The 25,000-nt window shown below is 39.9% G+C and overlaps 1 protein-coding gene across 1 annotated transcript in view; it reads left to right on the top strand.

The window, feature by feature from the left end:
- Window positions 1–24,314, top strand: part of LOC128644297 (histone deacetylase 7-like) — a gene marked incomplete at its 3' end in the record, with an annotated part of 34,509 nt that extends 10,195 nt beyond the window's left edge. The window contains exons 4-7 of the mRNA XM_053696964.1: window positions 10,487–10,659; window positions 12,174–12,240; window positions 23,959–24,076; window positions 24,199–24,314. Coding sequence (XP_053552939.1) covers window positions 10,487–10,659; window positions 12,174–12,240; window positions 23,959–24,076; window positions 24,199–24,314 — 474 coding nt within the window. The remainder of the gene's footprint in view (window positions 1–10,486; window positions 10,660–12,173; window positions 12,241–23,958; window positions 24,077–24,198) is intronic.
- Window positions 24,315–25,000: the final 686 nt, after the last annotated feature.

Below are 25,000 nucleotides of genomic sequence, written 5' to 3'. Positions count from 1 at the left end.
CAGATCTCTGGTTAATTTTATAAATGTGCCCCAAATGCCCCTAAAATACAGTGTAGTGTATTAAATTAAAAAATAAAAATTGTAGAATTTTAATTTTTTAATAAAATAACTGCACTAGCCAGTATTTTTGGGCTAAAGTTGGTGGGAGTAGGGTGTTTGAAAAACAAACAAAAAAAAACACCACTAAGAAGTGCCTTTACATTCCGGTCTATGGAAACTGTGTGTTCCTAGTAAATATACAGTATATGTATATGCTTATATACATATTTATTTATGTGTCAATATGTGTATAAATATACAGTATCTCACAAAAGTGAGTACACCTCTCACATTTTTGTAAATATTTTATTATATATTTTTATGTGACAAAACTGAAGAAATTACACTTTGCTACAATGTAAAGTAGTGAGTGTACAGCCTGTATAAACAGTGTAGATTTGCTGTCCCCTCAAAATAACTCAACACATAGCCATTGTCTAATCCGTTGGCAACAAAAGTGAGTACACCCCTAAGAGGAAATGTCCAAATTGGGCCTAAAGTGTCAATATTTTGTGTGACCACCATTGTTTTCCAGCACTGCCTTAACCCTCTTGGGACATGGAGTTCACCAGAGTTTCACAGGTTGCCACTGGAGTCCTCTTCCACTCCTCCATGATGACATCACAGAGCTGGTGGATGTTAGAGACCTTGCGCTCCCCCAACCTTACATTTGAGGATGCCCACAGATGTTCAATAGGGTTTAGGTCTGGAGACATGCTTGGTCAGTCCATAACCTTTACCCTCAGCTTCTTTAGCAAGGTAGTGGTCATCTTGGAGGTGGTTTGAGGTCGTTATCATGTTGAAATACTGCCCTGCGGCCAGTCTCCGAAGGGAGGGGATCATGCTCTGCTTCAGTATGTCACAGTACATGTTGGCATTCATGGTTCCCTCAATGAACTGTAGCTCCCCAGTGCCGGGCAGCACTCATGGAGGCCCAGACCATGACACTCCCACCACTATGCTTGACTGTAGGCAATACACACTTGTCTTTGTACTCCTCACCTGGTTGCCGCCACACACGCTTGACACCATCTGAACCAAATAAGTTTATCTTGGTCTCATCGGACCACAGGACATGGTTCCAGTAATCCATGTCCTTAGTCTGCTTGTCTTCAGCAAACTGTTTGCTAGGCTTTCTTGTGCATCATCTTTAGAAGGAGCTTCCTTTTGGACGACAGCCATGCAGGACCAATTTGATGCAGTGTGCTGGTGGTATGCTCTGAGCACTGACAGGCTTGTGCACTCCAACTTCTTCGGTCGACCATGGCGAGGCCTGTTCTAAGTGGAACCTGTCCTGTGAAACCGCTGTATGGTCTTGCCCACAGTCCTGCAGCTCCGTTTCAGGGTCTTGGCAATCTTCTTATAGCCTAGGCCATCTTTATGTAGAGCAACAATTCTTTTTTATAGATCCTTAGAGAGTTCTTTGCCATGAGGTGCCATGTTGAACTTCCAGTGACCAGTATGTGAGAGTGATAACACCAAATTTAACCCACCTGCTTCCCATTCACACCTGAGACCTTGTAACACTAACAAGTCACATGACACTAGGGAGGAAAAAAGACTAATTAGGTACAATTTGGACATTTCCACTTAGGGGTGTACTCACTTTTGTTTGTTAACAGTTTAGACATTAATGGCTGTGTGTTGAGTTATTTTGAGGGGACAGCAAATTTACACTGTTATACAGGCTGTACACTCACTACTTTACATTGTAGCAAAGTGTCATTTCTTCAGTGTTGTCACATGAAAAGATATAATAAAATATTTACAAAAATGTGAGGGCTGTACTCACTTTTGTGGGATACTGTATATATTTAATATTGCTGCCATCGCTGCACTACTTACCCCCTTCGCTGCGCTTAGATTCGGTGCCATCCCTGATGGCATCAGAATGAGGCTTCCATTGGAGCCTATAGAAGCGCGCTCTCGTGAGTGCAATACATTGCTATCAACTTGTTATACCAGCACACTTTTTTTAATCAGTGGAGTACAAATATCGCTTTCAAAAAAGCGATATTTAGCTCTCCACTTGTAATCTGGCCCTTAGTAAGCCAGTTGATCACTTGTAATATAGAAAACGTATTTTGTTATTATACAGACTTAAAGATAAATAAAAGTCGATACAACAAAGAAGTTGACAGGTAAGCAAATGCACGGGAGGGTGTGGAAAGGGAGTTAACTGAATATATAAATAACTTCAAAAGAAAACTTTGTTAATATAATAGTGTATTGGGAAATTACCAAAATAAGTGCACTTCTAAATATTTTTAAACTTTCTCTTAAACATGAAGCTCTTATAGGTATAAAATAGTTTTTTTTTTTTCTCTTAAGCCATGATATAAAGTTGAATCAATTCTGTAAATAAATTGCATTGCCAGGGTTAGGAGCAGACACCCACAGTGAATATATATGACCCCAATACTTTTGACACTGTAAATAGCTAATGAAAATGATTATGAAAACTAACTAAAATACATCATTTGGCTAACAGAGAGTGTTGCATAACATTGTAGTGACCAAGGGGTTCAAATCGAAGAATTGCCACCAATCTAATGTCTGTAAGAATAATACTTATATGATTCGAGAGTGCCTTACATGTCCTCTGTGTGATCTCCCTCCCCCTATCTTTCGGCAAAGGGTACTTCCTTCCTGTCCTAACAATCAGAGATCAAGAAGGGATGGAAGGTCTGGTATTTGCGTCTCTGGGATGTAGGAACTTTCCCAGGCTTGGCTTCCTAGTTTTCAAACACTGAAGTGTCCTGTCACATTTTCTTTTGTCATATAGTGCTGTCATGATTAAAGAATAAAGACAACTTAATACCTTGATACAGTTATCAAACGTAGGTGTTGGGCAGAGAAATGATGAGCCAGATATACTGTTTTTATGATCCAAACAAGTGTTTTTGTGTACAAAAATAAGAGCCAAGTTAAAATTGCATCAGGTGTGGCTACCTGATTTGTGGGATTTGCTAGTCCCTGATTCACAGCTAGAATAACAAAGGTATTGAGCATCAACTCACTTTAGTAATGTACCCTGGTAAGGTAAAGATATTACATAATACTGACCTAATTATATGCAGATTCAAATTTCTTATTCACTTACAATTTGTTTTTAAAGGCTTTCCAGAGCTGGTGTTTTAAGATCACAAACAAAGAACCTAAAACTGATAAAGTTGTAATTTAGCTTTTGTTTCTTTGAAACATATGTGTTTTATAAATTGACTTAATCCTGGTATCAAGTTACATCTGTAAGGTTCATAACTCAACTTTTAGTTCAGTCTATGGGAGCGAATTATCAAGCTCCGAACGGAGCTTAATGCCCCTGTTTCCACGCAAGCCTTCAGGTTTGCCGGAAACAGCAGTTATGAAGCAGCGGCCTTTAGACCGCTGCTCCATAACTGGTCCGCTGCCTCTGAGGCTGCGGTCTTCAATCCGCCTGATCTTATACGATCGGGCTGATTGACACCCCCTGCTAGCGGCCAAGGAAATCTGCATGAGGCGACATTGCACAAGCAGTTCTGATTAACTGTTCGTGCTACAGCGTATCATGTTGGACAGCCATTGATAAATTGGCCCCTATGTAACTGTTGTCGGTATTGTTTAACCCCTTAGTGACCACAGCACTTTTCAAGTTTCTTACCATTTGGGACCAGGGCTATTTTTACATTTCTCCGGTGTTTGTGTTTAGCTGTAATTTTCCTCTTACTCATTTACTGTACCCACACATATTATATACTGCTTTTCTTGCCATTAAATGGACTTTCTAAAGATACCATTATTTTCACCATATCTTATAATTTACTATAACATTTTTTATAAAATATAATGAAAAAAACTCTAACTTTGATCCCCAAAATCTGTTACACATCTACAACCACCAAAAAATTCCTAAATAGTTTCTAAATTTTGTCCTGAGTTTAGAAATACCCAGTGTTTACATGTTCTTTGCTTTTTTGCAAGTTATAGGGCAATAAATACAAGTAGCACTTTGCAATTTCCAAACCATTTATTCTCAAAATTAGCGCTAGTTACTTTGTAACACTGATATCTGTCAGGAATCCCTGATTATCCCTTGACATGTATATATATTTTTTTAGTAGACAACCCAAAGTATTGATCTAGGCCCATTTTGGTTTATTTCATGCCACCATTTCACCGCCAAAGGCGATCAAATAAAAAAAAAAAACGTAAACTTTTTTTAATAACTTTTTCACAAAATTTAGGTTTCTCACTGAAATTATTTACAAACAGCTTGTGCAATTATGGTACAAATGGTTGTAAATGCTTCTCTGGGATCACCTTTGTTCACAAATAGCAGACATTTATGGCTTTGCCATTACTTTTTTGTAATTAGAAGGCAGCTAAATGCCGCTGCGCACCACACTTCTATTATGCCCAGCAGTGAAGGGGTTAATTAGGTAGCTTGTAGGGTTAATTTAAAATTTATAAAATACCCAATTTTTCTGCAGTGTAGCTGCCCCCCTCAATAAACTACCCTTTTTCCAGATCCCTTTCCCAACAAGTATTTTTTTATTTTTCCCTTCCCTCTCCCTCCTCCTCCTTCCCATAGACATTCAAACTCGCAGCGCTAATTGCACTCATGCGTGCGCGCGCTCCCGCCGCCCCTGCGCGCACTTCACCAACAGGATCCGGAACTGCCTCCAGCGATGGGCTGCCCACCCGCCTCCCTGCTATGGCTCCCACCCACCAACGATCGGCACCATCGCTGGCCGATGCAGAGAGGGCCACATTGGTGCCTTAAAAAAGGGTATTGCAGGATGCCTCAATATCGAGTCATCACTGCAATACCTTGAAAGCGGCTGGAAGCGATCACCATTGCTTCCACCGTTTGAAACCCCAGAGGACGTGCCAGACATGTCCTTGGTCATTAACTGACACTTTTTGTAGGACGTGCCTGGCACGTCCTCGGTTGTTAAGGGGTTAAAGGGATACTAAACCCATTTTTTTTCTTTCATGATTCAGATAAAGCTTGCAATTTTAAGCAATTTTCTAATTTATTCCTATTATGACTTTTTCTTCGTTCTCTTGCTATCTTTATTTGAAAAGCAGGATTGTAAAGCTTAGAAGTCGGCCCATTTTAGGTTCAGCATCCTGGATAGTGCTTACTTGTTGGTGGCTACATTTATCCACCAATCAGCAAGCACAACCCAGGTGCTGAACCAAAAATGGGTTGGCTCCTAAGCTTACATTCTTGCTTTTCAAATAAAGATAGCAAGAGAAAAAAAAAATTATAATAGGAGTATATTAAAAAGTTGCTTCAAATTATATGCTCTATCTGAACCATGAAAGAAAAAATTGGGGTTTAATATCCCTTTAAAGGAATCATTAAAGGGACATGGAACAATTCTTTTTTCTTTCATGATTCAGACAGAGCATACACATGTTAAACAACTTTCCATCGTTCTTCTTTTATCTAATTTGCTTTGTTCTATTGGTATCCTTTGTTGAAAAGCATATCTAGATATGCTCAGGACCTGGACACTAGCTACTGATTGGTGGCTTCACATATATGCCTCTTGTAATTGGCTTACCAATGTGTTCATCTAGTTCCCAGTAGTGCATTGCTGCTTCTTCAAGAAAGGATTCCAAGAGAATTAAACAAAATTGATAAAAAAAAGTAAATTGGAAAGTTGTTTACATATGTATGCTCTATCTGAATCATGAAATACATTTTTTTAGGTTTAATGTCCCTTTAATTTAACACTACATTTTCTTTTTAAAGAGAAAGCTTTGTTAATATTTTATAACTGAACTGTTATCCATATGAAACTGGTTGTAGATCAGAAAAAAATATTTATGTGTCAAAGATGGATGGATGGATAGATAGACAGACAGACAGATAGATATAAATAAGCACATTGATGATAGAGAAACAGAGACATAAACAGATGATAGAGAAACAGACACTATTATTGATTGTGTGTAAATTCTTGTGATCTACTGGTAGTTCCTGGTCTACGTTTTGTACATTGCTGCTCTAGCAGATCATTAATGAAAAATAAAAAAACATTTGCAGACGCTCTTACAGATAATTTACCTACTTGACCAGTAATGGTAGAAATCTAACCATATTTGTAATTATTTCCAATATTCTTTGAAAAACATCTAGATCAGGCTGCTCCTTGCAGTGGAGGTTTATGTTACTTCCACCACCCAGTGTTGCTCGTTCTACTTATAATGTATTGATGTTTATGGAAAGCCCACATTGTCTAAGGCCTCATTATGAAAAAGACAGTGATAACACTGAGATAAAATCATGACTCAGCTGTAGCTTCTGGTGGAAGTGTTTACAAACATTGCCAGGAAGATACACAGATGTGATGGAAGACTATATTTATTTAGCAGCAGGTTACTGTGGTTATATTTATTTGAGTGATCCTTTTACTTGCTGATGGAGTTCTGGAGCAGAAAAATCTGAAAGAGGTCTCTGTCATTTCTCAGTGGGCTGCCAGTAGAGAAATGTAAGGCTGTCTGTTCACAATAGCAGCACTTTTATGTATGTCCAGATGCAGCAAGTGTGAGTTCACATACTGATGATTCCTTCATGTACTTTACATTAAAAAAATATGCTATAGTGGTCCAAATAAGGTAGTTTCTCATAGTTCTTTTAAATCATTTAAGCCATTATACTGGAAATCTTGGATTCGAAGGTTAAAATTCACATTAATTACAAATAATAATTTGGTTTTATGTATATATATATATATATATATATATATATATATATATGTAACTATATATATATATATATATATATATATATATACACGTTTTGCTCTCATGCACCACTAAACACAGCAGCATTGCATAATCAATGAATGCATAATAAAAAGAATGCAAAAGCAGTTTGAATTTCAAATGAGTAGTAGATTGTTTTCTGACTAAAGTCCGATAGTTACTTTTGACTTACTAACGCATAAAGTGACAGCCATCAGCCAATCACAAAATGCATATACGCATATACGTATATACTGTAAATCTTGCACATGCTCAGTAGGAGCTGGTGCCTCAAAAGTGTGCATATAAAAATATTGTGCACATTTAGATAATGGAAGTGAATTAAAAATGTGTTTAAAATTGTGTGCTTTATCAGAATAATGAAAGTTTAATTCTGTTTTAAGTGTCACTAGAATAATAAATCCAAATGAGAAGGCACTCGTCGAGAAAAAGCTTTATTCAATAAGTGATAATGTATTGGAGTTACCCCTATCCTCAGATCATATGGTCTGATCAGACATTAATAATAATAATTATATATATATTTACTCTCACACACACACACCATTGTTACAAAACATATAGAAAATATAGAACTTCATAATATAATTTATAAATCCAGAACTAAAATGTATGGAGACTACTATATCATGTACTCTCTTGCTTCAGTACAAGATAATTTCAGGTGTCATCTTTACACAACACCCAGGTTTCCTTTATTGAACATAGGCATACGTGATATGTCTCACACGTGATATTTTTGTCTCTTAATATTAAGCTTATTGCTTACAGGAACACAAAATATCTTGTGTAACAGATTTATCTGAAATGAGTGCTCATTCCCCTCCTGCACAAATGCATTAAACATTTGAACTTGATCAGCACTGCAATGCTCCTTCTAAGCGGGACACTGCTAGACAGCCAATCAAAAACAACATAAGGTACATAGGTTACATAAAATTCTGTAACAAAGGATATCATTTGATTATTATATTAGAATATCCCTTCAACAAATTTTTGTCTTGTTCATCCCACAAATGTGTTAGAATTGTTAGCTTTACAGCTAACTAGACTTTAAATATAACGTGAAACAACGTAATACCTAAAGCTTGATATATATATTTATTTATTGTACTTTGTTCTTTCTGTTCTGCAGCTACAGATTGTATCTCAATCTGCCTTTTGTATTAAAACAGTTAGGGCCAGATTACAAGTGGAGCTCTTATTAACGCTCCCGCTCGAGCGTTAATTGCGGTAGAAGTAAGTTTTTTGCACGGTTTGGGTTGAACTCATAATTTGAAAGTAAACTGTTTTTGCTTGCGCGCTAACCTGACAAGCGCAAAAAGCTGAACTAAGAATACTGCATGCACGTTCATGTATTCCCCTATAGAAGTCAATGTAGAAAAAAAAAACACTCTACTCTCGTGCAAACCCAATTACATATTCTCATGTGCGCTAACGCAACATAAAAATATGAATATTTCACATTCCAATGTTCTTCACATAACAGAATATGATCAATTTAGTCATAAATACATATTTCTACATCCATTTCTGATGTTTTTTGTACAATAACCCGACGCATTTAAAAAGCCGAACTTAGGATATTGTGCGCACGATAACCTATTTGCAAAATAGAAGTCAATGGAGCAAAATAAGTAAAAAAAAAACACACCCTATTTTACATTCCAATGTGCTTTACATAGAAGAATATGTTCTGTTTATTCATAAATACATATTTCTATATATATATCTAATTGTATTTTGCAAAAATATATATTTATACCTATATATTTATTTATTTATATATATATATATATATATATATATATATATATATATAATTATATATAGGTATAGATATATACAAATATATATATCAATATCTATTTATAAATACTTAGAACATATTCTGCTAAAGGAGAGATAGAGAGAGGGGGCGCCACATAGTGTATTATGTATATCGTCAAAGGTAAATAAGGGTAAGAAATACACTCACAAGAATGGTGGCACCCGTCTCAGTTCAGGGTGCAAAAAGGCATGCTAACACTTAACAGCGGTTAGTTCACTGGTCACTTCATCTGCTGGATCTCCTGTCCGAGAAGGCTCACCATGCCAGCCCCTGTGATTGGATGATTCCGGGAACCGCTCTGGAAGCCACTCTGTGAGGAACGCTGAAAGACTGTGAAAATGTATTGTATGCTCCTTTAGTAGCAGCCAAGGTCACTTCTCTTCAATTTTCACACCAGCCTTACGGTCCAGAGCTAAAGAGGACTCAGATCATCCAACCACCAAACGGCCAATGTTAGAAGCAATGCTGCAGCCTGGATCCACTGCAGATCCCCTAGCTGGGGCAAATCAGCACAGGGGCTCCAATGCATTTATATCTGTGACGTATTTTGGCCTAGGCAAACAAGGCACTTGCATAGGGCGGCAGATTGGAGGGGGGCAGTACTTTTTATGGCTATATTTGTAATAAGCTTAGTTATTTTAGAATTATTATACAGGTATATAATGAGAGAATTTGCCCAATGATCTTACATTCCATAAGGGTATAAGACACTGCCCATGGAGCAGTCAGTTATTTAGCTATTGCCTTTAGTTCTGTTGGCTTTCACACTTCACAGTTTGGGGAAGTATTGTATCAAGAAATCTGTTTTTTTTTAATTTATTTATTGCAGCAATAGATAGATGAGTGTGTGTGTATGTGCATATGTGTTTGTGCATGTGTGTATGTGTATAACTCTGTGTGTGTGTGTGCCTGTGTCTGTGTGTATGCAAGTGTTACAAAACCTAAATACGCCACTGATTTATATATATATGTCTATATATATATGTTCATATGCATTTATGTGTTTGTATGTGTATAAATGTGTGAAAATAAATATGTGCACATATAAATACATATATGTATGTGTATATATATATATATATATATATATATACATACATATACATCTTTAGAGATGTACTGTGTATGTATTTATCTCTATGTTAAAGCCCTATTCTCGACTTTTTTTTTCTCTAACACCTGAGATCTCATATGTTTGAGCCCTTATAACTTTTTTGGGAATTTTTTTAAAAATAATTTTTATTAGATGCTGTTATTATGCGTGTAATGGTACTTTGTTATGTATTTTTCATGTGTTTAGTGCAACTTTTTTGTTTCGTTCTGAAATCCCGGTAATCATTCCAGTGTAAATTGTGATTGCGCTGAAACGCGTTTACTTTCAATTTGTTATATGAGCGATAATCCAGATAAGCGCAAACACCCTCGATAAACCCCTTATCAAACGCGCACAAACGTTTGCGTTCCACTCGTAATCTGGCCTTTAGCGAGTTAGTACTATGGTACATGACAAGCAGATGCCATTACTAATGTCCTCTGTATACACATATAGTAACATACCTATAAAAGAACTCAAGAATAAAAAGCTTTTTAAACTATATAAAAAATAGTGTCCGGGTATTATATCATTTATACCTGGTCATTTCTGTATTCGTTATTGTTGTACAACACGTTATTAAGACTTATTTACAAGTCATGCTGAATAAAAGAAATATACTGTGTATGCAAGAATGGTCCCTGGTTTATCATTATCAAATGTTCTAGCAAAAATACCTTGTATACTTTACATATGATTGTGTGACCTTGAATCAATTCACAGTTATAGTCACTATTCATGGTCTGTTGCTTTCTGTCTTGCAGTGGATCTTAGCATCCCCGTCAGCACAATAACGACGCAGACTACCCACATGGACTTTCACCTAGTTCAGCGATTTGGACAGCGCTCAGACACTGCACTCCTGACTCCCAAACAGTCCCAGCAAACTCTCTTCCAAGCCATCTCCCAGCACCAGCAAGCGGAACCCAAGATTCGGGTACTTATTTTTCATATTAACACTTAGTAGATAGAGCTTAGGCTAACTATATAAACTGCTTAAGCCTAAGAGTCACAGGCTCTAGCCATCTTAGTTTTTAGTTCTTCCACCTAATTCCAGGTTAAATCTAAAAAAGAATATCTCAAAATCTTTGTTGATGTAAATAATATTTATCATACCTTGCTAATAATATTTCAACATATTAAAAGAGACAGTAAACACCTTTCAATTACAAGACTCTTGCAATAAATTAACATAGCGGGTGAGTTTGAAAATATTTAGAATGCGTTAACATTTTGTTTGCTGCAACAGTTTTTCAATAGACAAACCCCATCCAGGACTTGACTTACTTTGAGGAACCAATCCGGACTTGTTACTGGAGTAGACAAAGCTAGCCACAGTCATTATGTTAGAAAAACATTGTTTTGCTGTACCTTATCTGATAATTTCAGCTGAGACCAATTAGGGAAAGATATATAGCAGGATTTCGGCATGTAAAGCTTATTATATGCTCTTCCAGATCTCTTAATGTTCAGGAAAAGCAGGCAAAATAAATAATAAAAGTGTATTACAACCTTGTTTAGCTTCAGATAATTAAACATTTTATATAAAAAATCTCAAAATGTTTACTGTCCCTTTAACTGCTGCTATTTCTTATATGAATGTGCTCTAAATTAGTACAGGTACAAATCTACAAATCCGGAAATTCCAAAAACCAAACTTTTTCTGAAATCTAAACTTTTTAATTTATATATATTTTTTTTTAAAAAAGATAAAAAAATACTATTTTCCATGCCTGTGTCATTGGTTTGTTTTTTTGTGTTCTACAATACAAGTAATTGTCTATATTTATTTAAAACCACAATTTTTACCTTTCTGATTACATTACTGTACTAGCTTCCTGATGGTATTATATATACTAAAGTATTCAAAATTATATTAAAACTACCTTTAGGTTACATGTATAAGCAGTATTAACCTCTTAAGGACATATGACGGAATTTTTCCGTCATAAAACAATTGAGCAAACTGAAAGCTGTGTCCTTAAAGGGGTAAACATGTAATTATTGCCAAAATGTCATAGGATATTGTTGTTTACACTTGGTTCCATCCCCTCTCAGAACTGTTCCATTTTAAAGTTGCAAATATTCCAAAATCCAAAACTTTTCTGGTCCCAAGCATTTTGTATAAAGGGTCTTCTACTTGTACTGTTTAGCATTAGTGGTAAATATAGTTTTTATGTAAATGACTAGATGCAATACAATTGTAATCTGCACAACAGTATCATCTCGTTATAAAGAAGCCCAAAAGAATAACAAAGGAGGTTTTCATATCTACAAATATTATGAAAGTGGCCTCTGTTGTCCAGTACTAGACCTTGAGAACAAAATGGCGTTACCTTTTGTTAATGATAGAAAAAGGTATCATCTTTTGAATAAACTTTATTAGTCAGTTATTAGTCATACCATTCTGTTACAGCTTGTAGATTGCTAAATGTTATATGTTTTTCATAGAGCCTGGATTCACCCTGTCGGAACACAGATCACGGACGCCAGCAGTTGAACAAGGAAAGACCTAAATGTAAGAATGATATCCGTCCTAGCCCTTTTTAAATTGTTTGTTCTTCATAAGAACAAGATAAATATATTTATGATAACCAGTTTGCCACTATGAAAAGTGAGCCTTTGCATGTGCTGAATTTTATGTTTAATAGAAATCAAATGAACAGTTTTTTTCTTCATTTTAGCATGGTTTTGAACTAGCTTATTTGATGGGTTATGTTTATTTACGTAAGAGTTAGAGGGTGGTGATTTGTTTCAGAATCTGCAAATAGTTTCTGTTAAATACTTGCAGCTGTGGTCATTTTGAATGATGCAAGTGTGCCCTCTGCTGATCTTGGGAACTATTGCACAATATATATCACTAAATAATATTAAACTGAAAATTTGTAGTTAAGAACCATTTTGCACTTCTTCATTAGATAATGATGTCTGAACATCGGACAGTATTGTCAGTGTGTTTTTCCAGTGATCACAATTGAAAAATGCTTCCTCCGTCAATACCATTGAAGCTTGGATTGTTACCTCCTGAAAACAACATTAAATCATTAATTTATAATCTAAATCTAATGTGCACTATTTATGACAAACAGTGGCAATTTCTGGGGTTAAAAGATTACACATGTTAAAAGGCATGCATATTGGTGTAGTGATACCAATAGGTTGTTTTTTTTAAATTGTACACTCTAAATGGTAAAATATTCATTTTCACTTCCATGTCCCTTTAAGGAGCAATTCTCAAAGAAACTGTCTAAGGTCTTTTACCCTTAAGTTTTTCTCTGTGAAAAGCACAATTGGGCTAAAAGAAGCTTCTCCCAGGTGGTAACCATGCCATAGAACAAGCCAATGAGCTGTTGTTCATTCCTGGTAAAGCACTCTCTTTCTGTTTGTATTTGTATTATGACCCTTGGGAAAGTCTCCCTAAGGGTGATGGGGAAATCCATACATTTACTCCTTGCCCATTGTGCCTAGAGGGATATGGCCGAACCTTACTGACGAGGCCCAAAGGAGGCTGAAACGATTGTCTGGGGTTGCTATTTCCCATGTTCAGAGGAGAATTGCCTGGTATTTCGGGGCTGGACTGAAGTTTTTGAGCGGGATTAGAGATATATACTTTAGGAAAGTTTTTCACTGTCAAAAGCACAACTGGATTAAAGGAAGCCATGTGGAAACCAAGCGTTAGAACAAGCCACTGAGCCGTTGTTTGTTTCTGACTGATTGCTTCTCTTTCTTTATGTGTTTTACCCTTAACCCCATTTTTATGTAACAACCTATTTAATTTAATATTGGCTTAATTTCTAGTTAGGAGGACACTAAAATCAGCCTAGTGGTGTGCCCATTAAGGCCTAGATTACAAGTAGAACGCTATTTAACGCTCCTGATCATGCGTTAACTCATGATGGAGGCTTTTTGCACGCACATTTTAAATTGAACGTAGAAGGTTTTCGCACAAGCGCTAATCCAACAACATATTTCCCCATAGTGTGAAAAGTAGAAAAACAACCTAACACACTTAGTTGCACGCTATCCTGATCACGTTTACTGAAGTGTAAAGTGCACTAACCCGACATATATATATATATATAATATATATATATATACACAGAGAGAAGCACACTCACATGAATGAACAACTGGCTCAATACTATTGTTAGCCTGTTCTATGGCGATTTACCACCTGGGTGCAGCTTCTTTTAGCCCAGTAATGCTTTTCACAGAGAAGAACTTTCCTGTAGTATATCAGTCTGATCCCGCCTATTACGGTCAGCCCAGCGCCGAAATACCAGGCAATTCTTCCCTGAACAAGGAACACAAAAACCTATATATATACACACACATGCATATACATATTTAGACATGAGTATGTATCTCTATGTTAAAGCCCTTTGCCTGCCTTTGTTCTAACACCTGAGACTTCATGTCTTTAATCCATAATAACATTTTAATGCAATATTTTTTTATATTTTTTTATTAGATCATGTTATTATGAGTGTAACTATACTTTTCTTCATAAATGAAAACAGTCCACAGCTGCATTCATTACTTTTGGGAATTTAAAACCTGGCCACCAGGAGGAGGCAAAGACACCCCAGCCAAATGCTTAAATACTCCTCCCACTTCCCTCATCCCCCAGTCATTCTTTGCCTTTCGTCCCAGGAGGTTGGCCAGAGAAGTGTCAGAAGTCTTCAATAGTCTCTTATGAAGGGTAGTACTCTTCGGCATGGGACTGGAGATTTAAGTAGTCCTGTCAGCCTCTCAGTGAGAGCATGGGTGAAAGTCCGGAGATGCAGAGAGAGTCTTTCTGCGAAACCATCTCGACTTATATTAACAGCTCCACAAGCAATCAGCGTTGACGAGTTTCGCTGCCTGCTTTGTTCTCTCAAGTCCATGGCAGAAGCAACGCTACTATCAGTCACCGTGTTCCTGTTCCATGGCGTAGATTCCGGTAAGATTGTTTCATTTTACTTTCATCATGGATGTATTGTAATTTAAACTGTTTATCCGAGAGGGGCTACAACCTTTAGGGGATAACTTGGGGATTATTGAACAGGGGGGTTTATAATCATGTTTGTTATGTAATTCTGTCTGTTACTGTGTAGTGTTGCTTCGGCTCATGGCTATTTTGGAACATAACTAGTGACGCAGCCTTTTCAGTTGGGCGCGCTTTTGCATGGACTGCACGGTTTACCTTGTGACCCCATTTCCTAACCACGTGGCGACGGAGAAATCCTGGTCCGCTTGTGTCTGGTTCTCTGGAGGCCACAGTGTCCCAGTTATGGAAGATGTCTCTGATTCAGACTCTACTTCTTGCGAAGAATATGAATTGGCCCCAGTGATACATGCCCATCAGTTATGTTCCGAATGCCGTTTTAGAGTGCTCTGTTCCTCAGGATCGGGGAATCAGGTGCCCACTGAGCCATCCGTCTCTGGGGATTCTATTTCTCACGAGACGAGTTCCCTACCATCAACTCTTACTAAGCATGCAGGTAACTCAAACGCTACTTATCCTTTTTAGGGAATGTGGCCTGTTCCCACCGAAGGTTACGAAATAGTTCTGCATGTCCATATCTTTGGCGCTGGCGCATCTGCACCTCCCGGGAGTCTGCTTACGATATTGTCTGTGTTTCGTTAACTGGGGCTCGTCAGGCGTGGGATCGCCTGGTTCAGTTCAGCCTTCCAGGGGAGCGACTGCCCCTGAAGCCTCAGGGGGGGTCAACCTTCGGGGCCGGTGTTTCCTTTTGTCCTGGCGGAGGTTTGCTGCGCCTTTTGTTATAGACTGGCGCACCTTCGTGTCCTACTAAGGCACGTTTTTGGCGTTGCTATAGGATCCCACCCTTAATGGGTCTGGGGATTCTCAGTCTTACTCTTCGACTGGCTTGCATACATAGACATAAGGGGATGAAGTAATCTTCTTATAGTCTTTGAATTTGTGTATCCTTTTCCAGTTCTGAGCTTGGAAGTATCGAACCCCTGTTGGGCTGGTCCTGTGGGTCTGTCCGTTCTACCTGGGCGATAACCTACGGGTTGCCTTATCTTTTATTTTCATCCGGTGAGGATGATTTTTATTTGGTTTAAAACTCATGTTGTGGTGTGATGTGTTCTTCTGGAACTTTCCTCTCTGGAATTGATACTCGCGATTTTGTTCGCTCTGTTTACAAAAGTCTGTCTGACTTTTCTTTATCCCTCTATCATCGGGGGAGACTCTATGTAGTCTTGACAATGCTGGGACCCTTGGTTTCAGGCTGGTCCTGACTGGGAACAAATCCTTCTGTCTTTGAGGCCTAGTTCAGACACGTGGCTCCTTTTTATGTCCAGTTGTTCCGGTTAGGGCGCCTAGTGATCACAATATGATTGTGTGATTGTCTTGTTTTACAAGCTTCAACTAGCATTCTGAGAGGACTTGAGGGTCTGTGGTTGCTTAGGGGCATGGGGGATTGGTTTAGTCCTCATTCGCCTTTCAATCTAGTGGGCCGGGACTCCGTTGAGATCCGAGGCGACATGCTCAGTCGTTTCCGAATTTTTTGGGTTCCTTCCCATTGTGGGTTGGAGGCTTGGAGGATATAGATCCTTCATACCGCCGTTTTTATGGTTTTGCCTTTCATGGTCTCTTTGGAAGTGTCCTTTTAGGACTTATTCCTTTTAGAGGTTCTCTTCCTTTGGGTCAAGACTTTCTGGACTTCGTCTGTTTTTTGTGGCGGCTTTGGCCGCTTAATTTTGGTCTTGGATCCTTCTTGAATGTCTGGAGTCTTATTATCCGATGGACTGGTTCGGGATGACCCAGTTTTTTTCAGGGACCCTGTGTTGCGACATAGGGGCTAGCTCATTGGGCTTGCAAGCAGGTAGGCCAGAGTTCTCATCCACCTTCGGGTACTGGTTATAAACTTTAAGGCCTGACTTGTCCTTCGGACGGAGTGTGCTCCTCTATGGGGAGTTTTTTTTCTCTGTTGGGTCAACAGTGGTGTCTGGATGATTTTTCATTCGGTCCATGTTTTGATCATACTATTGCTTCATGTCTTGTGGATATGTACGCTGTTCTTATCTGTGCCCTTCCCTTTGGTGGGGATGGTTTATCTTCCTTATGAGTTGGGGTTTCCTCTCTCTGGAGGGTCCTTGTCCTGCCCTGTGTGTAGGAGGTTGGATCAGGTAGCTTATTTCTGTAAGGGGCAGCATCTGCTGCTCTGTGGGCTCTGTTCCACCTATTGGAAATTGGTCTCTCTACGCAGAGACTGTCTAAGAGAGTTGTGACAGGTCTTCCTACGGATCTATTGCACTTTTCTCTGTTCCAGGTCCTAGGGGGTTCTCCTTGGGAGTGCCTTATTTTGGAGGAGCGGATTGGGTTGGCACCCGAGCTCTGTTTGGGTGGGTGAGCCAACCTTTTTTCTTCCGTTCCCTGGGGGCTTGCGGTTGGGGTCTTCTGTCCCCCTGTCTATCAGACATGTCTGTCGCTTGGGCTGGTCTGGTGTTGGAGCAGGATCTTAGATCTGTTGCTCTGTTATTCGTCCTTGGAGCATTCGAGGTACTGTAAGCCTTTTTGAGGTTTCTCCTTTCTCCACATTCAAAATTTGTGGGAAGGACTGGCGGCTCTTAGATAGCCTGGAACGTTAACTGCTGGTTAGTGGATACTTAACAATCTGAAGGATCCTATCTTCAGCTGTTTTCTACTTGCCCTGCAAGTATTTAAGTTTCAGAGTCATTTTTAGATGACTGCAGCGTGCAGTGTTTTTGCTTCAGGTGTTGTTCGTCAGACCAATCTGAGCTTGCTGCACAAGGTTTCGTTCTGAATATTTCGGTATTCTGAGATACCTTTTTGCAACTTGGGGACCTTTGTCTTCAGTTGCTTTCTAGAGTGCGGTTGCACTGTGTTAGGGTAAGATCCTCTCTCTGTTTCAGACTCCCGGCCTTATCCTGTGGTTTCTGTATTTCTGGGGTCTGGGCGTTGCCTCCCCTTGTTTCTATGAGACTGGTTGGGTCTCTCTTAGCCTGACCCGGTTTCTCTGGTTTTTGCTCTGTGTTTTTATTTAGGACTCGTTGTGCCCTTTTTAGTTGTTTTTTTCTGGAGTTCCTTATGCTAGCTGGAAGCTAACTCAGCATACTAATGCACTGTGGCTACTCTGCTCTGTAGCAAACCGAGGGTTGCAACTTCGATCCCCGGCGAGGTCTACTCAGCCTTTCCTCCTTTCTAGGTTGATAAAATGAGCAGCGCCTTGAGTCCCTTAAGTGGGATTAGCCGCACTTTACAAGTACAATCATGTTTTCTCCGTGCCTTTTCTTCTTTGTGGAAGAATAGGGTAGTTTGTTCCCTTTCTTTAGTAAGGGGTGTGTTGTTTGGAGACCTACTGCTGTGGACGGTGTCTCTTCGAGGCTGTTGACTCAGTTGAGTCTAGTTCCTGCCGTCTTTAGCAAGGCTGTGGACTATCTGCGGGTCAGTGTCCTTGGGCCTTTTCCTTTTTTTTCAAAGTTGTTCTCGACTTCGGACGAAGCAGGATTTTGTTGGGTAGGGGGTTTCAGGCCAGGTGCCCTCAGAATGGGCCGCCTCTTGTACCCTCCCGTTTTTGCATTCAGTGTCCTCTATAGCTTGGGTATTGTTTTCCCAAAAGTAATGAATGCAGCTGTGGACTCTTTCCATTTATGAAGAAAAACTTAAATTATGCTTACCTGATAATTTTCTTTTCTTCAGATGGAAAGAGTCCACAGCTCCCCGCCCGTATTTTTTCTGTGGGGCGTCTGTTATTTTTGTTCTTCTGGTACCTTTTCACCCTGATTTTTCTTCTACTGTTCCTTGTTCCTTGGCAGAATGACTGGGGGATGAGGGAAGTGGGAGGAGTATTTAAGCCTTTGACTGGGGTGTCTTTGCCTCCTCCTGGTGGCCATGCTCTAAATTCCCAAAAGTAATGAATGCAGCTGTGGACTCTTTCCATCTGAAGAAAAGAAAATTATCAGGTAAGCATAATTTAAGTTTTTAAATGTAATTTTGATGTGTTTTGTCACCTTTTTAGTTGAGCACAACAGTTCAAGTGAGTGTAAACTTTCATAAATGAGTGCCCGGTTATTAAAAACACTATTAAAAACAGGGACACTTTCATTCATAAAACTTTACATTGCAGCGTATTTTTACAAATACTTACCTTTCTCTTCAGAAAAGTTGGATCTGTGATCCCCCGCCCGCTTCTCATGCTGTACTTAGCACAGCAATGACGAAACCGGCTTTCTCCAATCATGGCGTGCACCCCAGAGCGTCCATCTCGTGAAGCCACGCCGTGATTGGAGGAAGCCGGTTTTGTCATTGCTGTGCTAAGTACAGCATGAGAAGCAGGATGAGAATCACTGATCTGGCTTTGCTGAAGAGAAAAGTAAGTATTTGTAAAAATACGCTGCAATGTTAACTTTCATGAATGAAAGTGCCCCTGTTTTTAATAGTGTTTTTAAAAACCGGGCACTAATTCATGAAAGTTTACATTCACTTTAACCAGAGCTCTGATGTTGCGCTTTACCCACCCGCTTTAAATTCAATTGCTCTGAAGCGAAAGCGTTTACTTTCAACCTGAAAGATAAATCCTTTTCGTTCAGGTGCAACAGTTAGCGTGCCACTTGTAATCTAACCCTAAATAGTTTCCGGGGAGAACACTGAATATTATAGCATAAGACTAAATGAGGAACTCACGACTTTCACACCATCCTGTCTCCACTGTTTTATGATTTTTCCAAAGGTGTCTGTAGATGAATTTGTTCCTGGATCCAAAACAAATGTGTGGCTAGTATTCCTACTGGCTCAAGTTTTATATATAAAAAAAAGATTAATTAAAGGGACATAATACTCATATGTTAAATCACTTGAAACTGATGCAGTATAACTGTAAAAAGCTGACAGGAAATATTACCTGAGCATCTCTATGTAAAAAAGGAAGATATTTTACCTCACAATTTCCTCAGTTTACCAGAGTAAGTCTTGTGTAAAAAGTTAAACTTCAGCTGCTGTCCAGCTGCAGGTAAAAAAAATTATAAAAAAATTAAGAATTGAACTGCAGCCAATCAGCATCAACAATGAGGTCATGAACTCTTTTACTATGATCTCATGAGATTTCACTTAACTTTGCTTTACGGCCTTTACAATGTGAATACTTAGTGCATTTTGAGGTAAAATATCTTTATTTTTTACATAGAGATGTTAAGGTAATATTTTCAACATTTGAGTATCATGGCCCTTTAAGTAGATTTAGATTTAGAGGAGCAACTGAACTATATTTTCCCTGCTGTCAGATTCTCATTTGTACACCACCTCTTTACACTTTGCTTTACCTTTGGTATATGTTTTATTAACAACATTCTTTCCTTTCCTTGATTTTTTCATTTATGTGCTAACATTTATTTCTCCTGTTAAGTGTAGTCAGTCCACGGGTCATCCATTACTTATGGGATTATATCTCCTCCCTAACAGGAAGTGCAAGAGGATCACCCAAGCAGAGCTGCTATATAGCTCCTCCCCTCTACGTCATATCCAGTCATTCTCTTGCACCTAACTAAAGATAGGACGTGTGAGAGGACTGTGGTGTGTTAAACTTCTAAATCTAAATTGCTTAATATTCCTTTCAAAGGGCAGACATTATTCGGGCCCGGCTTGAAAGAAATTATCGCTGACATTACTGGAGGTAAGGGCCATGCCCTGCCTCAAGACAGGGCCAAACCAAAGGCTAAACAATCTAATTTTCGTGCCTTTCGTAACTTCAAGGCAGGAGCAGCATCAACTTCCTCCGCTCCAAGACAGGAAGGAACTGTTGCTCGCTACAGACAGGGCTGGAAACCTAACCAGTCCTGGAACAAGGGCAAGCAGGCCAGAAAACCTGCTGCTGCCCCTAAGACAGCATGAAGTGAGGGCCCCCGATCCGGAAACGGATCTAGTGGGGGGCAGACTTTCTCTCTTCGCCCAGGCTTGGGCAAGAGATGTCCAGGATCCCTGGGCGTTGGAGATCATATCTCAGGGATATCTTCTGGACTTCAAAGCTTCTCCTCCACAAGGGAGATTTCATCTTTCAAGGTTATCAGCAAACCAGATAAAGAAAGAGGCGTTTCTACGCTGTGTACAAGTCCTCTTACTAATGGGAGTGATCCACCCAGTTCCGCGGTCGGAACACGGGCAAGGATTCTATTCAAATCTGTTTGTGGTTCCCAAAAAAGAGGGAACCTTCAGACCAATCTTGGACTTAAAGATCCTAAACAAATTCCTAAGAGTTCCATCGTTCAAAATGGAAACTATTCGAGGCATCTTACCCATGATCCAAGAGGGTCAGTACATGACCACAGTGGATTTAAAGGATGCCTACCTTCACATACCGATTCACAAGGATCATTACCGGTATCTAAGATTTGCCTTCCTAAACAGGCATTACCAGTTTGTAGCTCTTCCCTTCGGGTTAGCTACGGCTCCAAGAATCTTTACAAAGGTTCTGGGCTCTCTTCTGGCGGTACTAAGACCGCGAGGCATAGCGGTAGCTCCGTACCTAGACGACATTCTGATACAAGCGTCAAGTTTCCAAACTGCCAAGTCTCATACAGAGTTAGTTCTGGCATTTCTAAGGTCACATGGGTGGAAGGTGAACGTAGAAAAGAGTTCTCTATTGCCACTCACAAGAGTTCCCTTTCTAGGGACTCTTATAGATTCTGTAGAAATGAAAATTTACCTGACGGAGGACAGGTTATCAAATCTTCTAAATGCTTGCCGTGTCCTTCATTCCATTCAACACCCGTCAGTGGCTCAGTGCATGGAGGTAATCGGCTTAATGGTAGCGGCAATGGACATAGTACCATTTGCGCGCCTGCATCTCAGACCGCTGCAATTGTGCATGCTAAGTCAGTGGAATGGGGATTACTCAGATTTGTCCCCTCTGCTAAATCTGGATCAAGAGACCAGAGATTCTCTTCTATGGTGGCTTTCTCGGCCACATCTGTCCAAGGGGATGCCCTTCCGCAGGCCAGATTGGACGATTGTAACAATGGACGCCAGCCTTCTAGGTTGGGGCGCAGTCTGGAATTCCCTGAAGGCTCAGGGATCATGGACTCAGGAGGAGAGACTCCTTCCAATAAACATTCTGGAATTAAGAGCAATTTTCAATGCTCTTCTGGCTTGGCCTCAGTTAGCAACTCTGAGGTTCATCAGGTTTCAGTCGGACAACATCACGACTGTGGCTTACATCAACCATCAAGGAGGAACAAGGAGTTCCCTAGCGATGATGGAAGTCTCAAAGATAATTCGCTGGGCAGAGTCTCACTCTTGCCACCTGTCAGCGATCCACATCCCAGGCGTGGAGAATTGGGAGGCGGATTTTCTAAGTCGCCAGACATTTCATCCGGGGGAGTGTGAACTTCATCCGGAGGTGTTTGCCCAACTGCTTCATCTTTGGGGCAAACCAGATCTGGATCTCATGGCGTCTCGCCAGAACGCCAAGCTTCCTTGTTACGGATCCAGGTCCAGGGACCCGGGAGCGGTACTGATAGATGCTCTGACAGCACCTTGGGTCTTCAACATGGCTTATGTGTTTCCACCTTTCCCGATGCTTCCTCGATTGATTGCCAGGATCAAACAGGAGAGAGCATCAGTGATTCTAATAGCGCCTGCGTGGCCACGCAGGACCTGGTATGCAGATCTAGTGGACATGTCATCCTGTCCACCATGGTCTCTGCCTCTGAGACAGGACCTTCTGATTCAGGGTCCTTTCAAACATCCAAATCTAATTTCTCTGAGGCTGACTGCATGGAGATTGAACGCTTGATTCTATCAAAGCGTGGATACTCGGAGTCAGTGATTGATACCTTAATACAGGCTAGGAAACCTGTTACCAGGAAAATTTACCATAAAATATGGCGTAAATACTTATATTGGTGCGAATCCAAGAGTTACTCATGGAGTAAGGTTAGGATTCCTAGGATATTGTCTTTTCTACAAGAAGGTTTAGAAAAGGGTTTATCTGCTAGTTCGTTAAAGGGACAGATTTCAGCTCTGTCTATCCTTTTACACAAACGTCTGGCAGAAGTTCCAGACGTTCAGGCTTTTTGTCAGGCTTTGACTAGGATTAAGCCTGTGTTTAAGACTGTTGCTCCGCCGTGGAGCTTAAACTTAGTTCTTAACGTTCTGCAAGGTGTTCCGTTTGAACCCCTTCATTCCATCGATATCAAGCTGTTATCTTGGAAAGTTCTGTTTTTAATGGCTATTTCCTCGGCTCGAAGAGTCTCTGAGTTATCGGCCTTACATTGTGATTCTCCTTATCTGATTTTTCATTCAGACAAGGTAGTTCTGCGTACTAAACCTGGGTTCTTACCTAAGGTAGTCACTAACAAGAATATCAATCAAGAGATTGTTGTTCCATCATTGTGCCCTAACCCTTCTTCAAAGAAGGAACGACTTTTGCACAATCTGGACGTCGTCCGTGCCCTGAAATTTTATTTGCAGGCAACTAAAGATTTTCGTCAAACTTCTTCCCTGTTTGTCGTTTATTCTGGACAGAGGAGAGGTCAAAAAGCTTCGGCTACCTCTCTCTCTTTTTGGCTTCGTAGCATAATACGTTTAGCCTATGAGACTGCTGGACAGCAGCCTCCTGAAAGGATTACAGCTCATTCTACTAGAGCTGTGGCTTCCACTTGGGCCTTTAAGAATGAGGCCTCTGTTGAACAGATTTGCAAGGCTGCAACTTGGTCTTCACTTCACACTTTTTCAAAATTTTACAAATTTGACACTTTTGCTTCTTCGGAGGCTGTTTTTGGGAGAAAGGTTCTACAGGCAGTGGTTCCTTCCGTGTAAAGATCCTGCCTGTCCCTCCCGTCATCCGTGTACTTTTAGCTTTGGTATTGGTATCCCATAAGTAATGGATGACCCGTGGACTGACTACACTTAACAGGAGAAAATATAATTTATGCTTACCTGATAAATTCATTTCTCCTGTAGTGTAGTCAGTCCACGGCCCGCCCTGTTTTTTACGGCAGGTCTAAATTTTAATTAAACTCCAGTCACCACTGCACCCTATAGTTTCTCCTTTCTCGTATGGTTTCGGTCGAATGACTGGATATGACGTAGAGGGGAGGAGCTATATAGCAGCTCTGCTTGGGTGATCCTCTTGCACTTCCTCTTAGGGAGGAGATATAATCCCATAAGTAATGGATGACCCGTGGACTGACTACACTACAGGAGAAATGAATTTATCAGGTAAGCATAAATTATATTTTTTCACATTTTTGTTTCCTGTGAATGAAGGTGCTATGGCGAGTCCTGCAGTAAAACAGAAACTGCTGGAGAAGATCCTGAACAAGCAGCAGATTGCACCAGACCGTAACAATATGGCCAATCACATCAGCCCTGTCATAGCCTACAGGTGACATTATGTTTGATTGATATGTGTAGTATACTGTGCAATTATCTGTTGAGCACAAATTTGTAAAATAAAAAAGGAATGCCATTATAAAGTAAACATAAATTGTGTAATTTTTGTTTCAGACCTCCCGAGCACATTAAACAAGAACCCCCTCAGCCTACTGTCCTGACTAACTTAATACATCAAGTTGCAGCTGCTTCCGGCAACCAACCTGAGCATTACCCACTCCGCAAGACAGGTATTGTACAATCTAGAGACTCTGATTTGTCTTCAGGCAGGAGAAGAGCAGAAAAGCTGAACCATTGCTCTGACAACATCTGACAAGCCCCTAATGTCAGTATAAGGGGTATATTTATGTAAGTGCGAATGGACACAATACGATGTAGCGTATCATGTCCGCTGCACATCGATAAATGTCGACAGCATATGCTGTCGGCATTTATCTTTGCACCAGCAGTTCTTGTGAACTATTGGTGCAATGCCGTCCCCTGCAGATTCGTGGCCAATCGGCCGCTAGAAGGGGGGGTGTCAATCAACCCGATCATATTTGATCGGGATGATTTCTGTCCGCGGCCTCAGAGCAGGTGGACAAGTTATGGAGCAGCGGTCTTTAGACCACTTCTGTTTATAAATAAGCCCCTAAGACTTGCATTTAAAGCTGTGTACAAGAGGGCAACATTAATAATGACAAGAGTGTAATGTTGCTGTTTTTGTGTGAGTGACATTATGACTGTACAGGTTGGGAGGCAAAGGTTAATAGGGGTTCTTCATGTTGCTGGACAGGGGGAAGTTCCCAGAATACCAACTGTTATATAACATCAGTAAGATGTTCTTCCCCCTGTCTAGTAAAATAAAGCCATTCATCTGGCTGAAGTTCAGCCACCCTTTTCATCTACTCTTACTGGTAACCCCATTAAAGGGATA

This window comes from Bombina bombina, unplaced genomic scaffold (assembly GCF_027579735.1).
Source record: "Bombina bombina isolate aBomBom1 unplaced genomic scaffold, aBomBom1.pri scaffold_1813, whole genome shotgun sequence".
NCBI classification, from domain to species: domain Eukaryota; kingdom Metazoa; phylum Chordata; class Amphibia; order Anura; family Bombinatoridae; genus Bombina; species Bombina bombina.
The sequence above is the reverse complement of the archived record's forward strand: the minus strand, read 5'-3'. Positions and strand labels throughout refer to the sequence as shown.